Genomic DNA, 26328 nt, shown 5'->3' with positions numbered 1-26328 from the left:
TCTGTAGTGCTCTTTTCATCTTTTTAAGAAAACATTTATATACTGTGTATATTAAAATTTTGTATGCTTGTTATGCACCAATGACACCAGAACAAATTCCTTGTATGTGCAAATCGTACTTGGCAATAAAGCTCTTCTGATTCTGATTCTGATTCTGATTCTGATTCTGAAGCAGCAGTAGCAGTTAGGAGCCTCCAGCAGTGGCTGTATATTAATTAGCCATGTGTTTCATCTGTGACTCGCAGCTGATTGGTGGATAAACAAATCACTGGAATGTGATATGAAGCAAGTAGAAGCTTGCATTGTTTTGAAAAAAAAAAATTAAAATCCCTCATTTAAAAAAAACAACAAAAAAACTATGCTCCTTCTATACTCAGTTTGTGCTGGACCGACTTGTTGCTACATATTTATAAATACACATTTATTAAAAAGGTTTGTTAGGGGACCCCCCCCCCCCCCAAAAAAAAATGCTGGAACAATATTTGATATTTTTGTCATCACCATGTGATGTAATCAATCACAGTAGCACAGGTTCTTGCCCTGTCTTATTCGGGGGACTGGCAAAACTACAAGTATGACCAAGACCAATTATCATTCACAACACTGCGCAAATCCATAGGTCATCGGGGAGGCAAGGGGCAAGGAGTTATCAATCATAGTTACCGAAGCATTGTGAAAAAGAAAAAAAAGATTGTGGACTTGTTCCTGTGTCACGAAGAGGACAATTATGGACTGTCTGTACAACACTGGAAATGTGTCGGTCATGACCAAACACTTGAAAATCGGCCTGAATCCTTGAGTCTGATCCTCACATTAACCAAAACTGGTTATCTACAGAAAGAACGATAAGAAGTCGGTGGTTTTGGGTACAACTTTATTATCAAATCAGTGCCACATCACAACGTCATGCAATGACGTTAGTTTATTGTGTTTTTACACAGTGTGACCTTGCAGTTATATATTGCTTGATTGGTTTATGCACAGGCAGAAAAAAAAATAAAAATCACACAGCAGCAAAGCACAGGCATTGGATTCAGATCTCATAACATAATGAGTTAAAAACCTTGATCTGTTTCTCTTGTGGGATGTTCCATGTCATGTCAACATTTCTAAAGTGACGTAGTCCACAAGCATTTTCAAGCAAAATTCTGACTAGGAGGAGGAGGGGATTAGCAGCGAGAGCAAGATGTCCACAAATAATAATAATTATAATTATATTACTACTACTAATAATAATAATGACAATAATAACAACCAGTGTGTTATTTTATGATCTTATTTTTTCTCAATTTTTTTTTTATTTTGGGGGTTGGCTGTGCCCTCCGCTACATCGGGCGGGGGGCACAGGGCTGTAATACAATACACACATTCATAGTGCAAATACATTTAAAACAAGGTTAAATATATGATAATATGAGTTACAAAGCAAAACAACTACCTTACGTAAAATGGTAAAATAATTCTAAATATTGCTGTTTTATTCATGCTACACAATGGCGTCAATTAATCACTGAAATAGGTTATACATAAACAAAATATACTCTTAGTCATACAAAATATAATGTATAAGTTTTTCATAAACTGCATAAAAAAAGCTAAAGGCACCTCATGGGTAATGATTTGAAGGAAGAGCTCAAAATCAAACTCGTCTTATTCATGAAACAGTGGGCTAAAATAGTGTTTGACACGATCACAATGCCATAAACATTTCATGCAAAGCAATTTGTGAATTCACAGACAAGAAAATGACTTTAACTTTTGATTTTAGAGTGTCATTTTTTATTTTTTTTTAAATGTCAACATATTGCATTACAACATAAGTGATGGTGTAATACAATTGGCCTGTTTACATGTACTATCGGAATACCTATGAGGTGTTTTGATCTGGATAAGTGTCAGAAAACTTTATTGTTTGTCATCAGTTGAAGGATCTACCATTGTCTGGTATGAAGGATGAATTTGTGTGGCCTTGGCTCTGACCGTAGAGGTTCACCTGAGGGCGATTCAAGGTGAGCGGGTTGTTCCTGGGTCGAATGTCAGCTTCGCCATCGAAGGGGGACTATAGAAAATAAGACATCATTATTATGGGTGCATTGTGAAATCAAGTGTTTACAGTGTCTTCAAATGACTTCAATTTGTAACACACATTAACTGAGTTCATTCAAACTAAAGCAAAGACGTTACATGGAATTGTGTTCACATAACACATCTTAAAAGTCCAGTACATCATACATAGACAAGTTTACTGTCAGAACGTGAACATCCTGCCCTTAAGTATATTTGTATAAGTGAATAATAACTTTAAAATTAAAATATTGTTTGGTTTTGTAGCGTTAAATTAAAAAAATGTATGCCCTTAAGGCAAAGTCATTTTGAATCATGTCCACCATTTTGTGCTATGTTTCCACAGCAGTCCAAATAGACTTCAAGATTAACCCACGTGAACCTGATTCATACTACATTTTTTCTGGTATGTGGCGGCCTGTGGGCCAAAACCAGTATCAGAATCTACATCTACTAAAAGACTCTTTTTTGTGCAAGATTGGATAGATTATATAACAAGAAAAAAAGGTTTAGTGGAAAAAAAACATCTGGTTTCGCCTGATGAAGGCACAATGATTTGGCCCAATATTCAACCCCTGTCGTAAAGAGTGTATGAAAAATTCTCTTACACTAGTTGTCATATTTTATTCTTTCTGCCCCTATTACCTCCCCACTTTATTCCGCTTTGTATGTCCCACATGGAGGCATGCTCACCGGGTTCCTTTCCAGAGGGGTCAAGTTTTGTCTGCTGGTGCTTGGAACCATTTCTTCATCAGGCATACTGTACAGACTTTCGCCGACTCTCGCCCGCGGGATTGTTACGCCCCCATCGCTGTCAATGGTTAAGCCATTCAGTGTAGATGCCTGGCTGTTGTTACCAACAACCGCAGGTGAGCTGGCAGGGAAGTGTCTGGCATAAGGATTTCCGCTTTCTGCGTTTTGATTCTTCTTGGCTTTCTTTTTTATTGACCTGGGTTAGGGTTAGAAAAGCATATATTCAGCGATAAAACAAGTCACTTGCAACTGTTTGAATTCAACGGCAACACAGGTCACATCAAAGCTGCGTAAAGGTTGGATGGTGCACACTGACCATGACAGAGCTATGAAATGAAATTGAGAAAGCACAAATGCAAACCTCCACTTCTTCATGTCTGTGTGGGGAGGTGCTTTAATTCAGATGCCACTAATCAAAAAAAACATGTGTGGATGCTACGGAGCTACTTGATAAAAGAAAGAAATACGAGCTTAGTTCCTGAAAAGTTCTTTGATTCTTTGATTTATCTAGAACCTTTCTAGTCCCACTCACTGACCACTCACTTACCACCTGCTTTCAGGTCCACTTATACTTATACTTATGTCTGTCTGTCCCACATGTTATCTCTGACACTATATGGACAAAAGTATTTGGATTCAGGTGTTTCAATCAGGCTTTGCTTTCTATGCCACTTATCTCCAATGAAGGACAATCGTAACGCTTCAGCAGACCAATGCTATGCTTCCAACTTTGTGGCAGTTTGATGAAGGTCCCTTTCTAAGAATTTGACTGACCTGCACATAGCCCTGACCTCAACCCCATCAAGCACCTTTGGAATGAACTGGAACACAGACTGTGGGCCAGACCTTCTCGTCCAATATCAGTGCCTGACCTCATTAATGCTCTACAGAATGAATGGACACAAATTCTCATAGAAACAAGTTCCAAGTTGCAGGCATCAACATACACGTTGACCATTGAAGAGGTTATTTTATTGTGTCTGATCTGAAACAGACAGAAACGCAAGCAGGATGTTGCGGAGGTGGAAAGTAAGACCACTGAATGGAAGTCGTCCCATTACTGGGGAATATCACTGGATGGTGTTGTCTGATGTGGGAGATAGATGACTAGCGGCATTTTCAAAATGTCCACATGTCCGCCGTGACTTGCTTCACCAGATAGCCTCTTGAATTAAACACGCTGCATCCCACAGTGCAGCAGTGAGTGAAGCCAATGCCTTCACTGTTTGTTTTCTGGCTACAGAGAAAGTTTTAAATGCCCTGTAGACTCTTCTTCGTCGTTTTCCAGAATGATTAAACTACTGAACACAAAATGAACGCAAATGACACATTTTTTTATACTTTTGCAAAGAGTATAAATCGGCCTTTGCACTACAGTTTCATCCATTCACTCATTCAAGCGCATTTTCTATCACACCCCTTTCATACCCATTCACATCCTGCCAGCACAGCTGTCAGGAGCAACATGGGGTTATGTGTCTTGCCCAAGGACACATCCGCATGCAGACTAGCAGAGCTGGGATTGGAACCCACAACTGAGAGACCACTCATTCTATCACTGAGCCTCTGTTAATTCCCCAGTAGTGAATTAGCTATCAGGCCATAAATTATCCAGACAAACAGTCATCAAAAATCAAATGAACATAGGAACACAATACATGTCTCTATTTCACAAGATTAACAATTGTTCTTCCTACAGAAAACATCATCCATAATTTGTCCTTTACGCTCTGGGTTTTGCTCATGGACAAACAAACAGACAAATGTGGCTAAAACTATAATGTCCTTGGTGAAGGTAATGAGTGGACGCGAGTGAATTAAAAGTTAAAAATCCTCACCTGGAAGTCACCAGAGGCAGAACAATGACGGAGATGATAAACAATCCCCCGAGCACGGTGCCAACGATTACCAGTGCTAGCTGCCAGGCTATCAAACACAATGACATACAGGTTAGTCTAAAGAAAAAAGCACATGAACTCATTTGATAAAACAAAGGGTTGTGAGGAGAAATATTGAATGCCACAAACCAGAAACCAGAACTCTACCAAGAGCTGATCGTCCCTGCTTGTGAGGTTAGGCTTTGTAAAACTCTCACCCCGCACGCACACCAAAGTCCATAGAGAAAATCTATGCTTTTACCTCACTGCACACAGAACTAGTTCATCCACTGCTGCCTTCATCAGTCATTTCAAATGTGTTATCTTATGATTGTAGTGTTTGAAATACTTCATTCAGATTTATCAAAGTGATGGGAAATTACCAAATTAGGCAGCAGTAGACCAGCAGTTCCTCTGTGTCCCAACAAGCTAAAATCAAATAATTTCTCTATGGACTTTGGTGCAGAAGAGGGGATGTTTTATAAACTTTGTTTTCAAGCCAGAAAAGGCTGTCTAACAGTGACATGAAATAGCAGAACTATTCTTAACATATCACAGACTTAAACAGGCATAGGTAAGCCTGTCTTTAAGTGGCTAAAATCAGATTTCCCGATGTATCTCTTTGTTTTTTTGTTTAAATTCTTGTTATAGATTCATGTTTATTTTTTTTGAGGGATTGCGATTTGTTTGAAGTACAGTCATTGTTACATAATACAAAGCCTACTTTATACTCACAATCTTTGCAGTTCAAACCAGATCGACCAAAGCTACATCTGAAAGACAAAAGGACAATGTCATTGTCAGGACCAGTACCTTTCACAGACATAAGTAATATAAGCAGATAAGTTAGGCAGGAAAAAAAAACGTGAATGACGTGAAATTTTCAGAACGTACTTTGCACATGTTTCTGAATCCACAGCCCGGAATCCATTGGGACAAGCTGTAAAAGTGGAAAACATTGGTAGGTATTGTGTAATTTGCACAAGTGTAACTGAAAAGATCATATCACACGCATACAAATGCACTTACCAATACACAGTCTGTTGGTCATGTTTGTCTTGATGTAGTGTTCATGACAATGACAGTTAAATTCTCCATTTTTTGATGTGCAATTTGTGGTTTTCTCATCACAGGGCTGGTTCTTACACAGGTCTGTGGCTTGAATAGCGGAAAACACAAGAGGATGGTCTCAGTACACGTAACTAAAGTACAGTAGAACCAAACACTCAAAAATGAATGACAACATTAGATTAAATGCAGACTGAATACTCTGTCATAGTAGTTGTGTAATCGTCACAAGGGCATGAATATTCACTGACTGAATGATACTTGAATCCGTAAAGCGATTATTGTTAGCCCACATTGTTTTGTTTTTATAGTACATGGACTACAGTATGTGTCTGAAATAAAGTGAAATGACTATGGCACTCTTTCTGGGTGCAGAAATCACATGTGAGTCATGGAGTGTTGAGCATGAGAATAGGAATCATTAAGGCCTTGATAAACAAGATGGCTGAGAACAATCGGACCTGGAGTTCTGACATGGAGAAACGTGATCTGACCATATGGAAATCAAAACTACTTCTATGAGGTGGCCTGTAATGTGGAATAAAATGCAGTTTGGGGTGAAATTACTGTAGCGGTCAACAGATCCAACTCCAGGTGAGGTTTGAATACATAGCATTTACTCACACACACATAATAATGGCTAAAATGTTTACAAAATTGCTTTAAACTCAAATTTCATTAACGGAGGACTGCAATTTCTGAACTAAAAGCAGCACATTCAATACTTTTAAACGGAATTTAAAAATGTTTTTCCACACTTTAGCATTTAACCCTTAGAATACAGGGCTATTCCCCCCCCCATTTCTATGTTAAAACTTTTATACTATATAAACACACCAGAGCAAATGTACCATGGGTGTGCCACTGATCTGTGCCACGTGAGCAGTAAGTGTTAATTAGCGCTGCATGACTTGCGATGTATTGATTTTCGTCAATGTACTGCCATATTTATTTGTTTTATTATTCAGACAATTAATATATCAATGCAAGTTTTGATCAATTTTGAGGAACATTTTATATTTTAAATTTAATGATGTCAGCCGGCGAGCTAGTTCAAGGCAGTCAACCCGAGCTGCATTCCATGTCCAAAAGATACGGCTCAGGTACACCCCCACTCAATTTTGGTAGGCTATTTAAGATGCAACTTCTTGCATCTCTCCCTCTGCTAGCCGGTGCTACTGCTGCTGTTGCTGGTCATGCTTTAAGCCCCACCACCCCAGCGTCAACCTGCAGGCTCCATTGGGGGGGTTTAAGATGTTTGCTCATCACTCCCCGATATGTAACATATCGGGAAGTGATTATGTTACCAAACATAACCATTTGTGTTCATTCAATCGTGAGTTGTCTGACTGAACTGTGTTAATGTCTTTTACGATGTTGTTAAAAAAAAAGGGTATGTTTGAATATTGTTACAACAATCTTGAAGTCAAATGTGATAATGTGATATAATAATGATAATGTGATTCATGTGTTACACTTACCTTTGAATCCTGCTCCTGCCAGAAAACAGTTATCACAGTCAGAGGCATTGTTCATTAATTCTTTTACACTGTCTGTCGTGACATCAGCGGCTGTGTTAAATATGATGTCTACGGTTGCCTGGATTCCCCTCTTTTTAACAACTCTGCTCGGTGACGGTTGCTCTGGCAGTGGCCTGTATGGACAGAGATCATACTTAATATGTGATTATATTGTACAGTTTACCGTAAAAGACTGTTCCACTGTAAGACGTCTGGTTTTGCCATTCTTAGACTCACTCGATTTTAACCACTGTGACATTGGAGAAACCTTCAGTTTTATTGAAGGTTTTCGTCAGCTGTATTGAGAGAAAATGAACATTTGTTTAGGTCATCATCTGACAGGAATGCACAGACCTTGAGGTTTACAATTCTAAATTTCCATGATTACTTTAGCTTTTATAAATTTGTGTAATAAATCATTGGGTTTAACACTAAACAAATGAGTTAAAACATCACTGTTGTATCTAACTCCACAAAGGATTAAAAGAGGGAAATAGTTATTATAATGTGTTATTTTATCCATGATACAGCTGGAATATATTAAGTTCTATTTCTTCAGAAGCTGTTGCTTTGAAGATCAAAATAAACAAATTGGTGCAAATCGTGGACAAATGCATCTTGGAGAAAGCGATGTTAAAGCATGCATGCAGGGATTGTCCATTAAAGTGGATTTTACAGTTAACTTACCTCAGCAGTAATTTGATTTGAAGTGTTTTTAAATTCTTCTGAGTTCTTGTCTTCCATTTTGGGATCATATACTACTTCACTCAGTTCAAGTTGTCCAGGGAAAACTTTGGCTGAAACAAGAAAACATCTTTTGAAACAAGTTCAGTCCTGTCATAAACACTTACAATTAATGATTTGTTGGGAAAATACTACTTTTTGTGTGAGTGTGGTTGTACGAGGTATTGACACAGTCAGGACTGAGCTGTTGTGTGCCCCCCTGTCCCCAAGAACCAGCATGAGACACAGACACTTGCTCTCAGTGAAAACATGGCCACCAGTGGGTACACAGGGAAAAACAGATCTTAGCCAATCAGGAAAAAAGGCTCACCTAATAAAATGTTTGCCTGCTTAAATCGAGGACATCTTATGAATATGTTTGCTGCTTAATCTCATCTTAAAGTGTTCACGGTGCACGTTTCGACATCTGTTGATGATGACATTAAGATTCTGCCAGAAATATGACATAAAACTGACACCTTTCACAGTAGTTTTAGTGTCTAGGCTGAATCTAGAGTATATGAAAACATTGTATTTTTAAAACTACTTTTGCAACTGTATAAGGAGAAAGTGGAGGCTACAATTCCAGGAAAAACCTGGGCAGGTTATAATTATATCAGGTGAAGGGCAGGTTAGTGATATAGCAGAAACAAAGTCATAAACATATTGGTGGTGTGAAGAGACACCTGAACAAGACGCAGCAGCGACACACACGCTACACGTCCAGAGTGAGCTACTTCCTGCTGGCTTCGCATGGCAGACATACCTTCCTGCTACTGCAACCTACCAACACATCCTACTGCTGTTCATTCCACTTATGGCCTCTCTTCACCACCTGCTGTAAATACCCAGTGTTCATGCAGAACATTATTGATCTTCAGTTAAAAACCTCACCTTCATTGGCCTCCACTGCTTCAGATCATATAGTTCTTTCCCTCTTAATTCTGCTTGCCACATCCAGCTAGTTTTGGATCCTTCAAGACTCAGACACTCTGCTTTTCTCCTACTCAGCTCCAGATACGTCCTTTGACAGATCACTTTTTCAATTTCTCTCTCTCACTCCCAACACCAAAGTCCATAAAGAAAACCAGTGATGTTACATCATAGCACATGAGAGGTGTTGATCCATTTGATCATATGAGTAAATTCAAATGTATTATTTTGTGATTTCAGTTCTGGAAATCCACGAATCTGTAATCTTGGGGCAGCAGTAGACCAGTTACTCCTGTATTCCTGCCAGCGAAAAGATGACCAGAATTCCATTAAAGGTGACATAGAATGCTTGTATCACACATATATGTTAGTTATGGAGGTCTACTTACATATATTAACTTGTTTTCATGATTAAAAACCTTCTAATCGCTGCAAACGAGCCGATCAAAATATCTCCTCACTGACGCTCTCGTCAGCCGCGCTGTTTCAGACCAAAACCACACCCCCAGAATGTGGACTGTGTTGTGATCGGCCAGCCAACGAGAGCTTTCCCACTGTCCTGTGATTGGCCAGGTACCTGGAAGTGACGTAATAGATAGGCCAGCTCTCAGATACACAGCTCCCCCTCTGGCACGGTGGATGCTCTGCATCTCAGCAGCTACAACCAGAGTAGTTCTTCTTCTTCTGCGGTTGAATGTACGCAACCGGATGTGCCCGGACTAGTGCCCGCACCGGGAGGCGCTACGGTGGTGAGAGGAGTGGTGAGGATTTCTGATGACGACATCAAATTAAGGAAGTGCCGATCCGCTTCGCAGAGCCCAGGGAAAAATACAACACTATTTTCTCAGCAGTGGCTGAACTGTTTGTTCAAACTTTAGGGTTTCATAAACGAGGTAATGACGCAGATACACACACAAACGCAGCGTTAATTGGAGCTTCCGGTCTATGTGGCCTTCAATTCTCAATTATATTTAGGGTTCGAGCAACAAGGTTGCGCAAGAACCCTATTGAAACTGTAAGAATTATAAGGGTTCGAGCAACAAGGTTGCAAGAACCCTATTGAAATCGTAAGAGTTATTCTTCTTTATTATTTGTCCTCCAAATGAATCGCGTTTTTGAGGCCCTAAACATGCCCCAAAACTCACCAATTTTTCCAACCGCATCAGACCTGGTGAAAAATTACGTATATTAGTGGTTCGGGGAATGCGTGTCGGAGGCGATTTTGGCCATTTCGCACTAATGGTATTTAAACGAACTTGTCCTAGAGCTTTTGTGTGATCACCTTCAAACTTGGTGAGGTCACTGTGGACCAGTTGAGAAGCTTAAATCATTGCGCGTTTTCTAAAATGTCACATGGCGTACAAGATAGGGGGCGGCAAATTTGGTAAAAAAAAAATTCAGAATTTCTTGCAACACAACGAAAGTCTTAGAACTTTGTGATGGAAGGTCCAATCTTCACCAAACTTGTGGCAATCGATGATGGGCCCTTGCTGAAGATGCCTATGCAAAAACTCTTAAGTTTGTAAACATCGCCTCCTTGTGGCGGCAGAAAATAAAGGAAAAAAAAGTTACTTTACGATTTCGGGAATAACTTTTACAGAGATTATTGCATCCAACTCAAAATTGGTGAAAACACTCTAAACCCAAGGTAGATGACGCGTGATGGCGTATTGTTATATGATGTTGCCATGGTAATGATGCAAAGTCAGACTTTAGTGACAAAAAAACAAACTGCTACAACTTCGCGAATCCTGGCCCGATCTGAACCAAACTGGCTAGGATTGATGATAGTCTGGCCCTGAAGACGTTTATATGAAATATTCACTTTCAAAAACAGCGCCCCCGGTGACGGCAGACAAAATTACATTTACAGTTTTTAATGCTGCTCTAACAGGGATTGTTGCATCCACTTGAAACTTGATATGTGAGACCTCAGACTTGTCCTGAACATTCCCTACAGGAAGTAGAACGCCCAAAACAGGAAGTAATGTCTAACATTGTCCGAGCTTCATGAAAGTTGATATGTGAGTCAAGGGACCATCCCTTAAACCGTTTACGGACACGCCTCCCACCCAACAGGAAGTCGGCCATTTTAAATAGAAAGTGCCCTTTAACTTGGCTGTACATTGTCCGATCTGCACGAAACTTGATATGTGAGACAAGGGACCTTCCCTGAATACGTTTACGGACACGACTTTCAACAAACAGGAAGTCGTCCATTTCAAACAGGAAGTGCCCTCTAACTTTGCGCAGGGACACCGCTGAAAATGACTAGGACTGAAAATAACTAGTACTGCAAGCAGTGAATGAACGGGAGATGAGTGAGAGGACTCGTGCGGCGACGTGGGCACACAGAGACTCGCGAGCCCTTGTTCTTATTTTTTTTTCCTCTAAATGAATAGCCTTTTTGAGGCCTTTCCCATGCCCCAAAACTCACAGATTTCTGCGACCGCATCAGACCTGGTGTAACTTTACGTCTCAAAGTAGTTTGGGGACACTGCATACAAAATTTTAAGTGGGCGGTGCTTATGAACATGCAAATCAGCTATCATCAGCTGACTTTCATGTACATGCATGAAAGTTGGTACACATATTAATCATGTCAGGACGGTCAAAAAAAGTCTAAGCTGGCCTCGCCAGGAAGGCCGCCATCTTGGGTTGAACGGCCATTTTTGGGCAATTTTGGCCATTACGCATCAATGGTACTTGAACGAACTTGTCCTACAGCTTTCATGGGATCACCTTCAGACTTGGTGAGGTCACTGTGGACCAGTTGAGGAGCTTAAATCATCGGAAGGTTTCTAATAAGTATCATGGCTTTCAAGATAGGGGGCGGCAAAGTGGGTGAAAAATCCAAATTTCTCGCAACACACAACAAAACTCTTGTAACTTTGTGATGGAAGGTCCGATCTTAACCAAACTTGTGGCGATTGATGATGGGCCCTTACTAAAGATGTCTATACATAAACATCGCCTCCTGGTGGTGGCAGAAAATACACACAAAAAAAGTTACTTTACAAACTTTTACAGAAATTATCGTATCCAACTCAAAATTGGTAAAAACACTCTAAACACAAGGTAGATGATGCATGCTCAACATGATGGCGTATTGTTATATGATGTTGCCATGGCAATGATGCAAAGTCGGATTTTTGCGACAAACAAACAAAACCAATAATCAAACTTGCTAGGATTGATGATTGTGATGATATGTGAGACAAGGGACCTTCCCTGAATACGTTTACGGACACGCCTTTCACCCAACAGGAAGTCGGCCATTTTAAACGGGAAGTGCCCTCTAACTTTGCGCAGGGACGCCACTGAAAATAACTATGACTGAAAATAACTAGTACCGCAAGCGGTGAATGAACGGAAGGTGAGCTAGAGGACTCGCTTGGCGAAGTGGGCACACAGAGACTCGCGAGCCCTCGAGCTTGAACCCATTCAGAACCACTTGCGGTACTAATTATATTGAAAATTTTAATGTTATGGATATACTTTTATAGCAATTTCTGTGCAAACCACAATCTTATCTTATCTTTTTAAGATGGTTTCTATCCCCAGGGGTTTCGGACATTGAAGTCTGTCATCACTGTGTTCCAATACCTTATACAACCACACACTGAAAAACCCAAACTGTTTACTTGGATATGGAGCTACAGTGCATCCAAAAAAACAGTAAGTATAGCAATAAGGCTAACAATAGGGTAATCTCATCTACTTGGAAGGGGACCTCATGGTAATAACAAGGATTCAAATGACCACTGGACATCTCAGCTCACACTAAAATGTACTAAATCAAATTGTACACAGACAAATACTTACCACTCTCACAAGTTTTTCTTTCATAATTGTAGTTTTGCCCAGTCAGGCACAAGCACACAAAAGTGAAGTCAGCACGGGGATCACAGGTGCTCCCCTGACCACATGGGCGTGAATCACAAGGTCCTTCAAGGAAAAACAGACACACATCAGTGTAACCATTAACAGCGGACATTTTCTATTGGCATTGGTGTTGAAGGAGTGAGCATTGTGGAAAAAAGGTGCTGGTGATATAAAACAAACCAGGAGGTGCTGTTGTTGTGCCAGCGGGTGCTGTGGTAGTGTCAGGAGGTGCTGTTGTTGTGTCAGCGGGTGCTGTCGTTGTGTCAGGGGGGGCTGTCGTTGTGTCGGGGGGTGCTGTCGTAGTGTCAGCGGGTGCTGTCGTAGTGTCAGGAGGTGCTGTCGTAGTGTCAGGAGGTGCTGTCGTAGTGTCAGGAGGTGCTGTTGTTGTGTCAGCGGGTGCTGTCGTAGTGTCAGGAGGTGCTGTTGTTGTGTCAGCGGGTGCTGTCGTAGTGTCAGGGGGTGCTGTGGTTGTGTCAGCGGGTGCTGTCGTTGTGTCAGGAGGTGCTGTCGTTGTGTCAGGGGGGGCTGTCGTTGTGTCAGGGGGGGCTGTCGTTGTGTCAGGAGGTGCTGTCGTTGTGCCAGCTGGTGCTGTCGTTGTGTCAGGAGGTGCTGTCGTTGTGTCAGCGGGTGCTGTCGTTGTGTCAGGAGGTGCTGTCGTTGTGTCAGGAGGTGCTGTCGTTGTGTCAGCGGGTGCTGTCGTTGTGTCAGGAGGTGCTGTCGTTGTGTCAGGAGGTGCTGTCGTAGTGTCAGGAGGTGCTGTCGTTGTGTCAGGAGGTGCTGTTGTTGTGTCAGCGGGTGCTGTCGTAGTGTCAGAGGGTGCTGTCGTTGTGTCAGGAGGTGCTGACGTTGTGTCAGGAGGTGCTGTCGTTGTGTCAGGGGGGGCTGTCGTTGTGTCGGGGGGTGCTGTCGTAGTGTCAGGAGGTGCTGTTGTTGTGTCAGCGGGTGCTGTCGTAGTGTCAGAGGGTGCTGTCGTTGTGTCAGGGGGTGCTGTCGTTGTGTCAGGAGGTGCTGACGTTGTGTCAGGAGGTGCTGTCGTTGTGTCAGGGGGGGCTGTCGTTGTGTCGGGGGGTGCTGTCGTAGTGTCAGCGGGTGCTGTCGTAGTGTCAGGAGGTGCTGTCGTAGTGTCAGGAGGTGCTGTCGTAGTGTCAGGAGGTGCTGTTGTTGTGTCAGCGGGTGCTGTCGTTGTGTCAGGAGGTGCTGTCGTTGTGTCAGGGGGGGCTGTCGTTGTGTCAGGGGGTGCTGTCGTTGTGTCAGGGGGTGCTGTCGTTGTGTCAGGGGGGGCTGTCGTTGTGTCAGGAGGTGCTGTCGTTGTGCCAGCTGGTGCTGTCGTTGTGTCAGGGGGGGCTGTCGTTGTGTCAGGGGGGGCTGTCGTTGTGTCAGCGGGTGCTGTCGTTGTGTCAGGGGGTGCTGTCGTTGTGTCAGCGGGTGCTGTCGTTGTGTCAGGAGGTGCTGTCGTTGTGTCAGGAGGTGCTGTCGTAGTGTCAGGAGGTGCTGTCGTTGTGTCAGGAGGTGCTGTTGTTGTGTCAGCGGGTGCTGTCGTAGTGTCAGAGGGTGCTGTCGTTGTGTCAGGGGGTGCTGTCGTTGTGTCAGGAGGTGCTGACGTTGTGTCAGGAGGTGCTGTCGTTGTGTCAGGGGGGGCTGTCGTTGTGTCGGGGGGTGCTGTCGTAGTGTCAGGAGGTGCTGTTGTTGTGTCAGCGGGTGCTGTCGTAGTGTCAGAGGGTGCTGTCGTTGTGTCAGGGGGTGCTGTCGTTGTGTCAGGAGGTGCTGACGTTGTGTCAGGAGGTGCTGTCGTTGTGTCAGGGGGGGCTGTCGTTGTGTCGGGGGGTGCTGTCGTAGTGTCGGCGGGTGCTGTCGTAGTGTCAGGAGGTGCTGTCGTAGTGTCAGGAGGTGCTGTCGTAGTGTCAGGAGGTGCTGTTGTTGTGTCAGCGGGTGCTGTCGTTGTGTCAGGAGGTGCTGTCGTTGTGTCAGGGGGGGCTGTCGTTGTGTCAGGGGGGGCTGTCGTTGTGTCAGGGGGTGCTGTCGTTGTGTCAGGGGGTGCTGTCGTTGTGTCAGGGGGGGCTGTCGTTGTGTCAGGAGGTGCTGTCGTTGTGCCAGCTGGTGCTGTCGTTGTGTCAGGGGGGGCTGTCGTTGTGTCAGGGGGGGCTGTCGTTGTGTCAGCGGGTGCTGTCGTTGTGTCAGGGGGTGCTGTCGTTGTGTCAGCGGGTGCTGTCGTTGTGTCAGGAGGTGCTGTCGTTGTGTCAGGAGGTGCTGTTGTTGTGTCAGCGGGTGCTGTCGTTGTGTCAGGAGGTGCTGTCGTTGTGTCAGGGGGGGCTGTCGTTGTGTCAGGGGGTGCTGTCGTTGTGTCAGGGGGTGCTGTCGTTGTGTCAGGGGGGGCTGTCGTTGTGTCAGGAGGTGCTGTCGTTGTGTCAGGAGGTGCTGTCGTAGTGTCAGGAGGTGCTGTTGTTGTGTCAGCGGGTGCTGTCGTTGTGTCAGGAGGTGCTGTCGTTGTGTCAGGGGGGGCTGTCGTTGTGTCAGGGGGTGCTGTCGTTGTGTCAGGGGGTGCTGTCGTTGTGTCAGGGGGGGCTGTCGTTGTGTCAGGAGGTGCTGTCGTTGTGCCAGCTGGTGCTGTCGTTGTGTCAGGGGGGGCTGTCGTTGTGTCAGGGGGGGCTGTCGTTGTGTCAGCGGGTGCTGTCGTTGTGTCAGGGGGTGCTGTCGTTGTGTCAGCGGGTGCTGTCGTTGTGTCAGGAGGTGCTGTCGTTGTGTCAGGAGGTGCTGTCGTAGTGTCAGGAGGTGCTGTCGTTGTGTCAGGAGGTGCTGTTGTTGTGTCAGCGGGTGCTGTCGTAGTGTCAGAGGGTGCTGTCGTTGTGTCAGGGGGTGCTGTCGTTGTGTCAGGAGGTGCTGACGTTGTGTCAGGAGGTGCTGTCGTTGTGTCAGGGGGGGCTGTCGTTGTGTCGGGGGGTGCTGTCGTAGTGTCAGGAGGTGCTGTCGTAGTGTCAGGAGGTGCTGTCGTAGTGTCAGGAGGTGCTGTTGTTGTGTCAGCGGGTGCTGTCGTTGTGTCAGGAGGTGCTGTCGTTGTGTCAGGGGGGGCTGTCGTTGTGTCAGGGGGTGCTGTCGTTGTGTCAGGGGGTGCTGTCGTTGTGTCAGGGGGGGCTGTCGTTGTGTCAGGAGGTGCTGTCGTTGTGCCAGCTGGTGCTGTCGTTGTGTCAGGGGGGGCTGTCGTTGTGTCAGGGGGGGCTGTCGTTGTGTCAGCGGGTGCTGTCGTTGTGTCAGGGGGTGCTGTCGTTGTGTCAGCGGGTGCTGTCGTTGTGTCAGGAGATGCTGTCGTTGTGTCAGGGGGGGCTGTCGTTGTGTCAGGGGGTGCTGTCGTAGTGTCAGGAGGTGCTGTTGTTGTGTCTGCGGGTGCTGTCGTAGTGTCAGGAGGTGCTGTTGTTGTGTCAGCGGGTGCTGTCGTAGTTTCAGCGGGTGCTGTCGTAGTTTCAGCGGGTGCTGTCGTAGTGTCAGGAGGTACTGTTGTTGTGTCAGCGGTTGCTGTCGTAGTGTCAGCGGGTGCTGTTGTTGTGTCAGCGGGTGCTGTCGTAGTGTCAGGAGGTGCTGTTGTTGTGTCAGCGGGTGCTGTCGTTGTGTCAGGAGGTGCTGTCGTTGTGTCAGCGGGTGCTGTCGTTGTGTCAGGAGGTGCTGTCGTTGTGTCAGGAGGTGCTGTCGTTGTGTCAGGAGGTGCTGTCGTTGTGTCAGCAGGTGCTGTCGTAGTGTCAGGAGGTGCTGTTGTTGTGCCAGCGGGTGCTGTCGTTGTGTCAGGAGGTGCTGTTGTTGTGTCAGCGGGTGCTGTCGTTGTGTCAGGAGGTGCTGACGTTGTGTCAGGAGGTGCTGTCGTTGTGTCAGGGGGGGCTGTCGTTGTGTCGGGGGGTGCTGTAGTAGTGTCAGCGGGTGCTGTCGTAGTGTCAGGAGGTGCTGTCGTAGTGTCAGGAGGTGCTGTCGTAGTGTCAGGAGGTGCTGTTGTTGTGTCAGCGGGTGCTGTCGTAGTGTCAGGAGGTGCTGTTGTTGTGTCAGCGGGTGCTGTCGTAGTGTCAGGGGGTGCTGTCGTTGTGTCAGCGGGTGCTGTCGTTGTGTCAGGAGGTGCTGTTGTTGTGTCAGCGGGTGCTGTGGTTGTGTCAGGAGGTGCTGTTGTTGTCCCAGCGGGTGCTGTCGTAGTGTCAGGAGGTGCTGTCGTAGTGTCAGGAGGTGCTGTTGTTGTGTCAGCGGGTGCTGTCGTAGTGTCAGGAGGTGCTGTTGTTGTGTCAGCGGGTGCTGTCGTAGTGTCAGAGGGTGCTGTTGTTGTGCCAGCGGGTGCTGTCGTTGTGTCAGGAGGTGCTGTTGTTGTGCCAGCGGGTGCTGTCGTTGTGTCAGCGGGTGCTGTCGTTGTGTCAGGAGGTGCTGTTGTTGTGTCAGCGGGTGCTGTCGTAGTGTCAGGAGGTGCTGTTGTTGTGCCAGCGGGTGCTGTCGTTGTGTCAGCGGGTGCTGTCGTAGTGTGAGGAGGTGCTGTTGTTGTGCCAGCGGGTGCTGTCGTTGTGTCAGCGGGTGCTGTCGTTGTGTCAGGAGGTGCTGTTGTTGTGTCAGCGGGTGCTGTGGTTGTGTCAGGAGGTGCTGTCGTAGTGTCAGGAGGTGCTGTTGTTGTGCCAGCGGGTGCTGTCGTAGTGTCAGGGGGTGCTGTCGTAGTGTCAGGAGGTGCTGTTGTTGTCCCAGCGGGTGCTGTCGTAGTGTCAGCGGGTGCTGTTGTAGTGTCAGGAGGTGCTGTCGTTGTGTCAGGGGGTGCTGTCGTTGTGCCAGCGGGTGCTGTCGTAGTGTCAGGAGGTGCTGTCGTTGTGCCAGCGGGTGCTGTCGTAGTGTCAGCGGGTGCTGTCGTAGTGTCAGGAGGTGCTGTTGTTGTGTCAGCGGGTGCTGTCGTAGTGTCAGCGGGTGCTGTTGTTGTGTCAGGAGGTGCTGTTGTTGTGTCAGCGGGTGCTGTCGTAGTGTCAGGAGGTGCTGTTGTTGTGTCAGCGGGTGCCGTCGTAGTGTCAGCGGGTGCTGTCGTTGTGTCAGCGGGTGCTGTCGTTGTGTCAGCGGGTGCTGTCGTTGTGTCAGCGGGTGCTGTCGTAGTGTCAGGAGGTGCTGTTGTTGTGCCAGCGGGTGCTGTTGTAGTGTCAGGAGGTGCTGTTGTTGTGCCAGCGGGTGCTGTCGTAGTGTCAGGAGGTCCTGTTGTTGTGCCAGCAGGTGCTGTTGTTGTGTCAGCGGGTGGTGTCGTTGTGTCAGCGGGTGGTGTCGTTGTGTCAGCGGGTGCTGTCGTAGTGTCAGGAGGTGCTGTTGTTGTGCCAGCGGGTGCTGTCGTTGTGTCAGGAGGTGCTGTTGTTGTGTCACCGGGTGCTGTCGTAGTGTCAGCGGGTGCTGTCGTTGTGTCAGCGGGTGCTGTTGTTGTGTCAGCGGGTGCTGTTGTTGTGTCAGGAGGTGCTGTTGTTGTGTCAGCGGGTGCTGTCGTAGTGTCAGGAGGTGCTGTTGTTGTGTCAGCGGGTGCCGTCGTAGTGTCAGCGGGTGCTGTCGTTGTGTCAGCGGGTGCTGTCGTTGTGTCAGCGGGTGCTGTCGTTGTGTCAGCGGGTGCTGTCGTAGTGTCAGGAGGTGCTGTTGTTGTGCCAGCGGGTGCCGTCGTAGTGTCAGCGGGTGCTGTCGTTGTGTCAGCGGGTGCTGTCGTTGTGTCAGCGGGTGCTGTCGTTGTGTCAGCGGGTGCTGTCGTAGTGTCAGGAGGTGCTGTTGTTGTGCCAGCGGGTGCTGTCGTAGTGTCAGGAGGTGCTGTTGTTGTGCCAGCGGGTGCTGTCGTAGTGTCAAGAGGTCCTGTTGTTGTGCCAGCAGGTGCTGTTGTTGTGTCAGCGGGTGGTGTCGTTGTGTCAGCGGGTGGTGTCGTTGTGTCAGCGGGTGCTGTCGTAGTGTCAGGAGGTGCTGTTGTTGTGCCAGCGGGTGCTGTCGTTGTGTCAGGAGGTGCTGTTGTTGTGTCACCGGGTGCTGTCGTAGTGTCAGCGGGTGCTGTCGTTGTGTCAGCGGGTGCTGTTGTTGTGTCAGGAGGTGCTGTCGTTGTGCCAGCGGGTGCTGTCGTAGTGTCAGGAGGTGCTGTTGTTGTGCCAGCGGGTGCTGTCGTTGTGTCAGCGGGTGCTGTCGTAGTGTGAGGAGGTGCTGTTGTTGTGCCAGCGGGTGCTGTCGTTGTGTCAGCGGGTGCTGTCGTTGTGTCAGGAGGTGCTGTTGTTGTGTCAGCGGGTGCTGTGGTTGTGTCAGGAGGTGCTGTTGTTGTCCCAGCGGGTGCTGTCGTAGTGTCAGCGGGTGCTGTTGTAGTGTCAGGAGGTGCTGTCGTTGTGTCAGGGGGTGCTGTCGTTGTGCCAGCGGGTGCTGTCGTAGTGTCAGGAGGTGCTGTCGTTGTGCCAGCGGGTGCTGTCGTAGTGTCAGCGGGTGCTGTCGTAGTGTCAGGAGGTGCTGTTGTTGTGTCAGCGGGTGCTGTCGTAGTGTCAGAGGGTGCTGTTGTTGTGCCAGTGGGTGCTGTCGTTGTGTCAGGAGGTGCTGTTGTTGTGCCAGCGGGTGCTGTCGTTGTGTCAGCGGGTGCTGTCGTTGTGTCAGGAGGTGCTGTTGTTGTGTCAGCGGGTGCTGTCGTAGTGTCAGGAGGTGCTGTTGTTGTGCCAGCGGGTGCTGTCGTTGTGTCAGCGGGTGCTGTCGTAGTGTGAGGAGGTGCTGTTGTTGTGCCAGCGGGTGCTGTCGTTGTGTCAGCGGGTGCTGTCGTTGTGTCAGGAGGTGCTGTTGTTGTGTCAGCGGGTGCTGTGGTTGTGTCAGGAGGTGCTGTCGTAGTGTCAGGAGGTGCTGTTGTTGTGCCAGCGGGTGCTGTCGTAGTGTCAGGAGGTGCTGTCGTAGTGTCAGGAGGTGCTGTTGTTGTCCCAGCGGGTGCTGTCGTAGTGTCAGCGGGTGCTGTTGTAGTGTCAGGAGGTGCTGTCGTTGTGTCAGGGGGTGCTGTCGTTGTGCCAGCGGGTGCTGTCGTAGTGTCAGGAGGTGCTGTCGTTGTGCCAGCGGGTGCTGTCGTAGTGTCAGCGGGTGCTGTCGTAGTGTCAGGAGGTGCTGTTGTTGTGTCAGCGGGTGCTGTCGTAGTGTCAGAGGGTGCTGTTGTTGTGCCAGCGGGTGCTGTCGTTGTGTCAGGAGGTGCTGTTGTTGTGCCAGCGGGTGCTGTCGTTGTGTCAGCGGGTGCTGTCGTTGTGTCAGGAGGTGCTGTTGTTGTGTCAGCGGGTGCTGTCGTAGTGTCAGGAGGTGCTGTTGTTGTGCCAGCGGGTGCTGTCGTTGTGTCAGCGGGTGCTGTCGTAGTGTGAGGAGGTGCTGTTGTTGTGCCAGCGGGTGCTGTCGTTGTGTCAGCGGGTGCTGTCGTTGTGTCAGGAGGTGCTGTTGTTGTGTCAGCGGGTGCTGTGGTTGTGTCAGGAGGTGCTGTCGTAGTGTCAGGAGGTGCTGTTGTTGTGCCAGCGGGTGCTGTCGTAGTGTCAGGAGGTGCTGTCGTAGTGTCAGGAGGTGCTGTTGTTGTCCCAGCGGGTGCTGTCGTAGTGTCAGCGGGTGCTGTTGTAGTGTCAGGAGGTGCTGTCGTTGTGTCAGGGGGTGCTGTCGTTGTGCCAGCGGGTGCTGTCGTAGTGTCAGGAGGTGCTGTCGTTGTGCCAGCGGGTGCTGTCGTAGTGTCAGCGGGTGCTGTCGTAGTGTCAGGAGGTGCTGTTGTTGTGTCAGCGGGTGCTGTCGTAGTGTCAGCGGGTGCTGTTGTTGTGTCAGGAGGTGCTGTTGTTGTGTCAGCGGGTGCTGTCGTAGTGTCAGGAGGTGCTGTTGTTGTGTCAGCGGGTGCCGTCGTAGTGTCAGCGGGTGCTGTCGTTGTGTCAGCGGGTGCTGTCGTTGTGTCAGCGGGTGCTGTCGTTGTGTCAGCGGGTGCTGTCGTAGTGTCAGGAGGTGCTGTTGTTGTGCCAGCGGGTGCTGTCGTAGTGTCAGGAGGTGCTGTTGTTGTGCCAGCGGGTGCTGTCGTAGTGTCAGGAGGTCCTGTTGTTGTGCCAGCAGGTGCTGTTGTTGTGTCAGCGGGTGGTGTCGTTGTGTCAGCGGGTGGTGTCGTTGTGTCAGCGGGTGCTGTCGTAGTGTCAGGAGGTGCTGTTGTTGTGCCAGCTGGTGCTGTCGTTGTGTCAGGAGGTGCTGTTGTTGTGTCACCGGGTGCTGTCGTAGTGTCAGCGGGTGCTGTCGTTGTGTCAGCGGGTGCTGTTGTTGTGTCAGCGGGTGCTGTTGTTGTGTCAGGAGGTGCTGTTGTTGTGTCAGCGGGTGCTGTCGTAGTGTCAGGAGGTGCTGTTGTTGTGTCAGCGGGTGCCGTCGTAGTGTCAGCGGGTGCTGTCGTTGTGTCAGCGGGTGCTGTCGTTGTGTCAGCGGGTGCTGTCGTTGTGTCAGCGGGTGCTGTCGTAGTGTCAGGAGGTGCTGTTGTTGTGCCAGCGGGTGCTGTCGTAGTGTCAGGAGGTGCTGTTGTTGTGCCAGCGGGTGCTGTCGTAGTGTCAGGAGGTCCTGTTGTTGTGCCAGCAGGTGCTGTTGTTGTGTCAGCGGGTGGTGTCGTTGTGTCAGCGGGTGGTGTCGTTGTGTCAGCGGGTGCTGTCGTAGTGTCAGGAGGTGCTGTTGTTGTGCCAGCGGGTGCTGTCGTTGTGTCAGGAGGTGCTGTTGTTGTGTCACCGGGTGCTGTCGTAGTGTCAGCGGGTGCTGTCGTTGTGTCAGCGGGTGCTGTTGTTGTGTCAGGAGGTGCTGTCGTTGTGCCAGCGGGTGCTGTCGTAGTGTCAGGAGGTGCTGTTGTTGTGCCAGCGGGTGCTGTCGTTGTGTCAGCGGGTGCTGTCGTAGTGTGAGGAGGTGCTGTTGTTGTGCCAGCGGGTGCTGTCGTTGTGTCAGCGGGTGCTGTCGTTGTGTCAGGAGGTGCTGTTGTTGTGTCAGCGGGTGCTGTGGTTGTGTCAGGAGGTGCTGTTGTTGTCCCAGCGGGTGCTGTCGTAGTGTCAGCGGGTGCTGTTGTAGTGTCAGGAGGTGCTGTCGTTGTGTCAGGGGGTGCTGTCGTTGTGCCAGCGGGTGCTGTCGTAGTGTCAGGAGGTGCTGTCGTTGTGCCAGCGGGTGCTGTCGTAGTGTCAGCGGGTGCTGTCGTAGTGTCAGGAGGTGCTGTTGTTGTGTCAGCGGGTGCTGTCGTAGTGTCAGCGGGTGCTGTTGTTGTGTCAGGAGGTGCTGTTGTTGTGTCAGCGGGTGCTGTCGTAGTGTCAGGAGGTGCTGTTGTTGTGTCAGCGGGTGCCGTCGTAGTGTCAGGAGGTGCTGTTGTTGTGTCAGCGGGTGCTGTCGTAGTGTCAGCGGGTGCTGTTGTTGTGTCAGGAGGTGCTGTTGTTGTGTCAGCGGGTGCTGTCGTAGTGTCAGGAGGTGCTGTTGTTGTGCCAGCGGGTGCTGTCGTAGTGTCAGGAGGTGCTGTTGTTGTGCCAGCGGGTGCTGTCGTAGTGTCAGGAGGTCCTGTTGTTGTGCCAGCAGGTGCTGTTGTTGTGTCAGCGGGTGGTGTCGTTGTGTCAGCGGGTGGTGTCGTTGTGTCAGCGGGTGCTGTCGTAGTGTCAGGAGGTGCTGTTGTTGTGCCAGCGGGTGCTGTCGTTGTGTCAGGAGGTGCTGTTGTTGTGTCACCGGGTGCTGTCGTAGTGTCAGCGGGTGCTGTTGTAGTGTCAGGAGGTGCTGTTGTTGTGCCAGCGGGTGCTGTCGTTGTGTCAGGAGGTGCTGTTGTTGTGTCACCGGGTGCTGTCGTAGTGTCAGCGGGTGCTGTCGTTGTGTCAGCTGGTGCTGTTGTTGTGTCAGGAGGTGCTGTCGTTGTGCCAGCGGGTGCTGTCGTTGTGTCAGCGGGTGCTGTCGTAGTGTCAGGAGTTCCTGTTGTTGTGCCAGCGGGTGCTGTCGTTGTGTCAGGAGGTGCTGTTGTTGTGTCAGCGGGTGCTGTTGTTGTGTCAGCGGGTGCTGTCGTTGTGTCAGCTGGTGCTGTTGTTGTGTCAGGAGGTGCTGTCGTTGTGCCAGCGGGTGCTGTCGTTGTGTCAGCGGGTGCTGTCGTAGTGTCAGGAGTTCCTGTTGTTGTGCCAGCGGGTGCTGTCGTTGTGTCAGGAGGTGCTGTTGTTGTGTCAGCGGGTGCTGTTGTTGTGTCAGCGGGTGCTGTTGTTGTGTCAGGAGGTGCTGTTGTTGTGTCAGCGGGTGCTGTCGTAGTGTCAGCGGGTGCTGTCGTAGTGTCAGCGGGTGCTGTCGTTGTGTCAGCGGGTGCTGTTGTTGTGTCAGCTGGTGCTGTTGTTGTGTCAGCGGGTGCTGTGGTTGTGTCAGGAGGTGCTGTCGTTGTGTCAGGAGGTGCTGTCATTGTGTCAGCGGGTGCTGACACTGTGTCAGGAATTGTTGTAGAAGAAAGGGTCTGACCTGTGGTTAAGAAAGACACTGTAAATCAGAATCTATCCCTAAACCTTGCAATATTATCAACGATACAGAAAGAAAGGAGAATCATTTATTTTTTTAGTTCAAAGGTTGGCTGATTTATTATTCATGGTTTACTTATATTTAAGTATTAATCATTTTTTTATACTTTAAAATTACTTTTTAAAAGATATTTGGTCGACTTTTTAGACATTTTATTTATTTATTCAGATTTAAAACCTCACCGGTTTGTTCTTAACATCATTAAGTTATTACTGTTAAATAATTAGTTTAACTAACATATCCATGTCAACAGCACAAATAAGTCAGGGCAATGTCTACTAGTTATTGTCAAAAATGTAAATATTCTAGTACTATGTGTTTAGATGCAGTGGCGCTTATCACCACCGAATTAACAGCGCTCAATATTTCCACCTTCTGGCTGCATTGGTCACTGCAGGTCACAGGCAGTTCACTCTTGTGCCTTTTTTCTTCATTATTATTGTTTTATTTTTGCAGCTTTCAAGTAAAAAATCAGACAACAACAGTAATCAGGCCACAGCCAGATCCCACGGTGGCACCAGCGGTCTGGACACGGGAAGAAGCCTGCATCCCCTTCATAAAACGGCAAACCAGCAGATTGCTCCCCAAAACCCACGTGACAGGCGGCTACTGCGATAGCTGCAGTACTCTTTGATTGTGGAGAAAGCTTTCCGTTTTGACAATGAGGTCCTGCAGGAACAACAAAATGTCTCCCACCGGACACTGATTGGAACGTGGCCGTTTCTGTGACACCAACTCTCAAACACTCTCCACTTACAGTCATATAGAGACCTAGTGGGGAGGCTTGAGCACTCTGTATAGTGGAAATCACACAAGGTGAGAGTCCCACAGCTGACAGATTGAGCCACTCAGGGGCCAAGCCCACAGCGCCATGCGTCCTGGGTGCGGGTGGAAAACCGCAACAAACCCCCCGGCGGAACTGACAGGGCAGAGCGCGCAACAGCTGACATATCTCCGCCAGCCAGTGCATTGCAAGCCAATGCGGGGCTATCAGAATCAGTGTGTGGCCGTGCTCCCTCACTCTGGACAGTGGGGGGAACCAAGGCCAGAGGGGGAACGCGTAAAGAGCGCTGGTGCGCTAGTGCGTATATGCCGAGGGGAGCATCCACACTGCTTAGAGTAAAACCGTGCGCACTGCGCGTTTTCTCCCAATGCGAACAAATCCACCACGGCCCGACCGTAACGGGCCCATATCTGTTCCACAACTTCCGGGTGTAGACCTCACTCCCCATACACTGGCGCGCCCCGGGACAACAGGTCTGCGCCCGTGTTCAGGACTCTCGGGACGTGCGTCGCTCTCAGGGAGAGGAGACAACCGCAGCACGACAGGATCAGTCTGCGTGCCAGCATATGCAACCGACGGGAGCTTAACCCGCCCTGACGGTTGACATAAGCCACTGTCGGGGTATTGTCCATGTTAAAACACAAGTGCTCCAGCAAAATGTCTGCATAGGATGACTGTACAACTATTTTATTTTTGTTCATTTGAACTGAAATGTAAAATGTGCATATGTAAGTCCTCTTACAGTTTTTACGAAGCAGCGGCAAAGTGTTTCCATAATTTATTCTTGTGGCTGTTACATGATACTGTTACAGTATCATGATGGTTTCCTATCAAAATACCTCCTAAGGCAGTGGTCAACAAGTATCAGTGTTAGAAAAAGAAAAAAAAAGGATTTTAAAATGATTTGCTTATCTCCATAAAAACAACACATTCATACAGAATTCAAAGCCTTTATTCTGGAAAAATATGAACTGATCCCAAGAGATGCTGTTGCTAGAATTGACAACAAACTGACATTTTTCAGTTTGGTTTGAAAAATTTAAAATATGCTCCTTGTACGGCCAGTTTTCATGCCCTCGCCAGTGGAAAAGAAAATCAATTGACATTCAAAATCAGTCCACCAGATGATGCCAAGTGCTCACTCTCACGATGGGACCAGTGAACTGTCAGTGAACCTTCCCTCACTTCAACCCTTCATATCTGAGTAAAGGGAACCATATTTTTGTGGGTGTCGCAAATTGCACGGTTTTTTTTTTCCTTATATTTTTGGAACAAATGTCTCTCTGTGTTATTATACACTTATAATTGACATTGTCTAAAGAGTCAGAGCAAGGAAATGAACCATCTTTCAACATATTTCTCGAAGATTTACAATAGTTTTCCCCCTAACCTTTGTACCTGACCGGGTAGTTTAACTGACCACCTCTGCTAGTATTACTCCCCGAGTACTGCAGGTCTCTACTCAGAATGAAAACACTGCTAATCCCCTGGGTTATGAACCATGTACATAAGCAACCCCCATACATCAGAGATCTAACGATCTACAATCAAGGTTAGTTTTCTGATTTCTAGTCAATGTATAAAAATCAAAATCCAAAATCCAGCAACTTACCAAGACAGGCGATGACTAGCCAAAGCAAACACAGGAGTTTTAATTTCCGTGCCATTTTGAAAGTAAAATTTCACCAGACGAAGAGAAAGTCTGTGCGGGAGCCTGTGTAGGACAGGACTTAGCTCCCTACAACGGTGAGTGAAAAGGTCAGGTGTTTGTTACAGGCAATTTTAATGGTTTGCCACTCCTCTAAAGGTGGGACTGACTGCTGAAGTACATTTCCTGCTCACTTTCCCACACATCCTGCACTGATAGTAGCACTTGTTTAGAGCGGACAGCCACGCTTCACTTTTATCTTCCACTCATGCTCTTTACAACCAATGCAGAGTGTACACAGAGCTTGTCCGAACACAAACCACCCTGAGGACTCAAAGATTGAACCGCAGACCCTTCTGGATAGTGAATCCCAGAAAGAGGAGATATAGAAAGACAACGGCAGAGATGATTTTTAGATTTTAGATTTAATTTTTGTTCTGTCTGGTCCAGCAAGTTTTCTTTTTCAAAGATCATGTCTGATGTTTAATCGATCACCCACCGGCCAAATGTTTGATCACCAGCCGCCACTGCTTTTGTACTATTGACTTACACATAGACATGGGCACATAGAAACCAGCTGTTTAAGACTCCCATTTCTCA

General features: G+C 48.0%; 1 protein-coding gene across 1 annotated transcript; it reads right to left on the bottom strand.

Moving 5' to 3' along the window:
- Nucleotides 1-857: 857 nt before the first annotated feature.
- On the bottom strand, nucleotides 858-17957 carry LOC131448456 (mucin-2-like; the record flags this gene model as incomplete). Its single annotated transcript, XM_058620923.1, has 11 exons — nucleotides 858-2059; nucleotides 2758-3013; nucleotides 4656-4743; nucleotides 5430-5467; nucleotides 5589-5634; nucleotides 5724-5852; nucleotides 7244-7416; nucleotides 7520-7578; nucleotides 7970-8079; nucleotides 12764-12886; nucleotides 13004-17957. Coding segments are annotated over 11 exons (6117 nt in total), but the record flags the coding sequence as incomplete, so codon positions are not given.
- Nucleotides 17958-26328: the final 8371 nt, after the last annotated feature.

This window comes from Solea solea, chromosome 21 (genome assembly GCF_958295425.1).
Source record: "Solea solea chromosome 21, fSolSol10.1, whole genome shotgun sequence".
Taxonomy (NCBI): Eukaryota; Metazoa; Chordata; class Actinopteri; order Pleuronectiformes; family Soleidae; genus Solea; species Solea solea.
The sequence above is the reverse complement of the archived record's forward strand: the minus strand, read 5'-3'. Positions and strand labels throughout refer to the sequence as shown.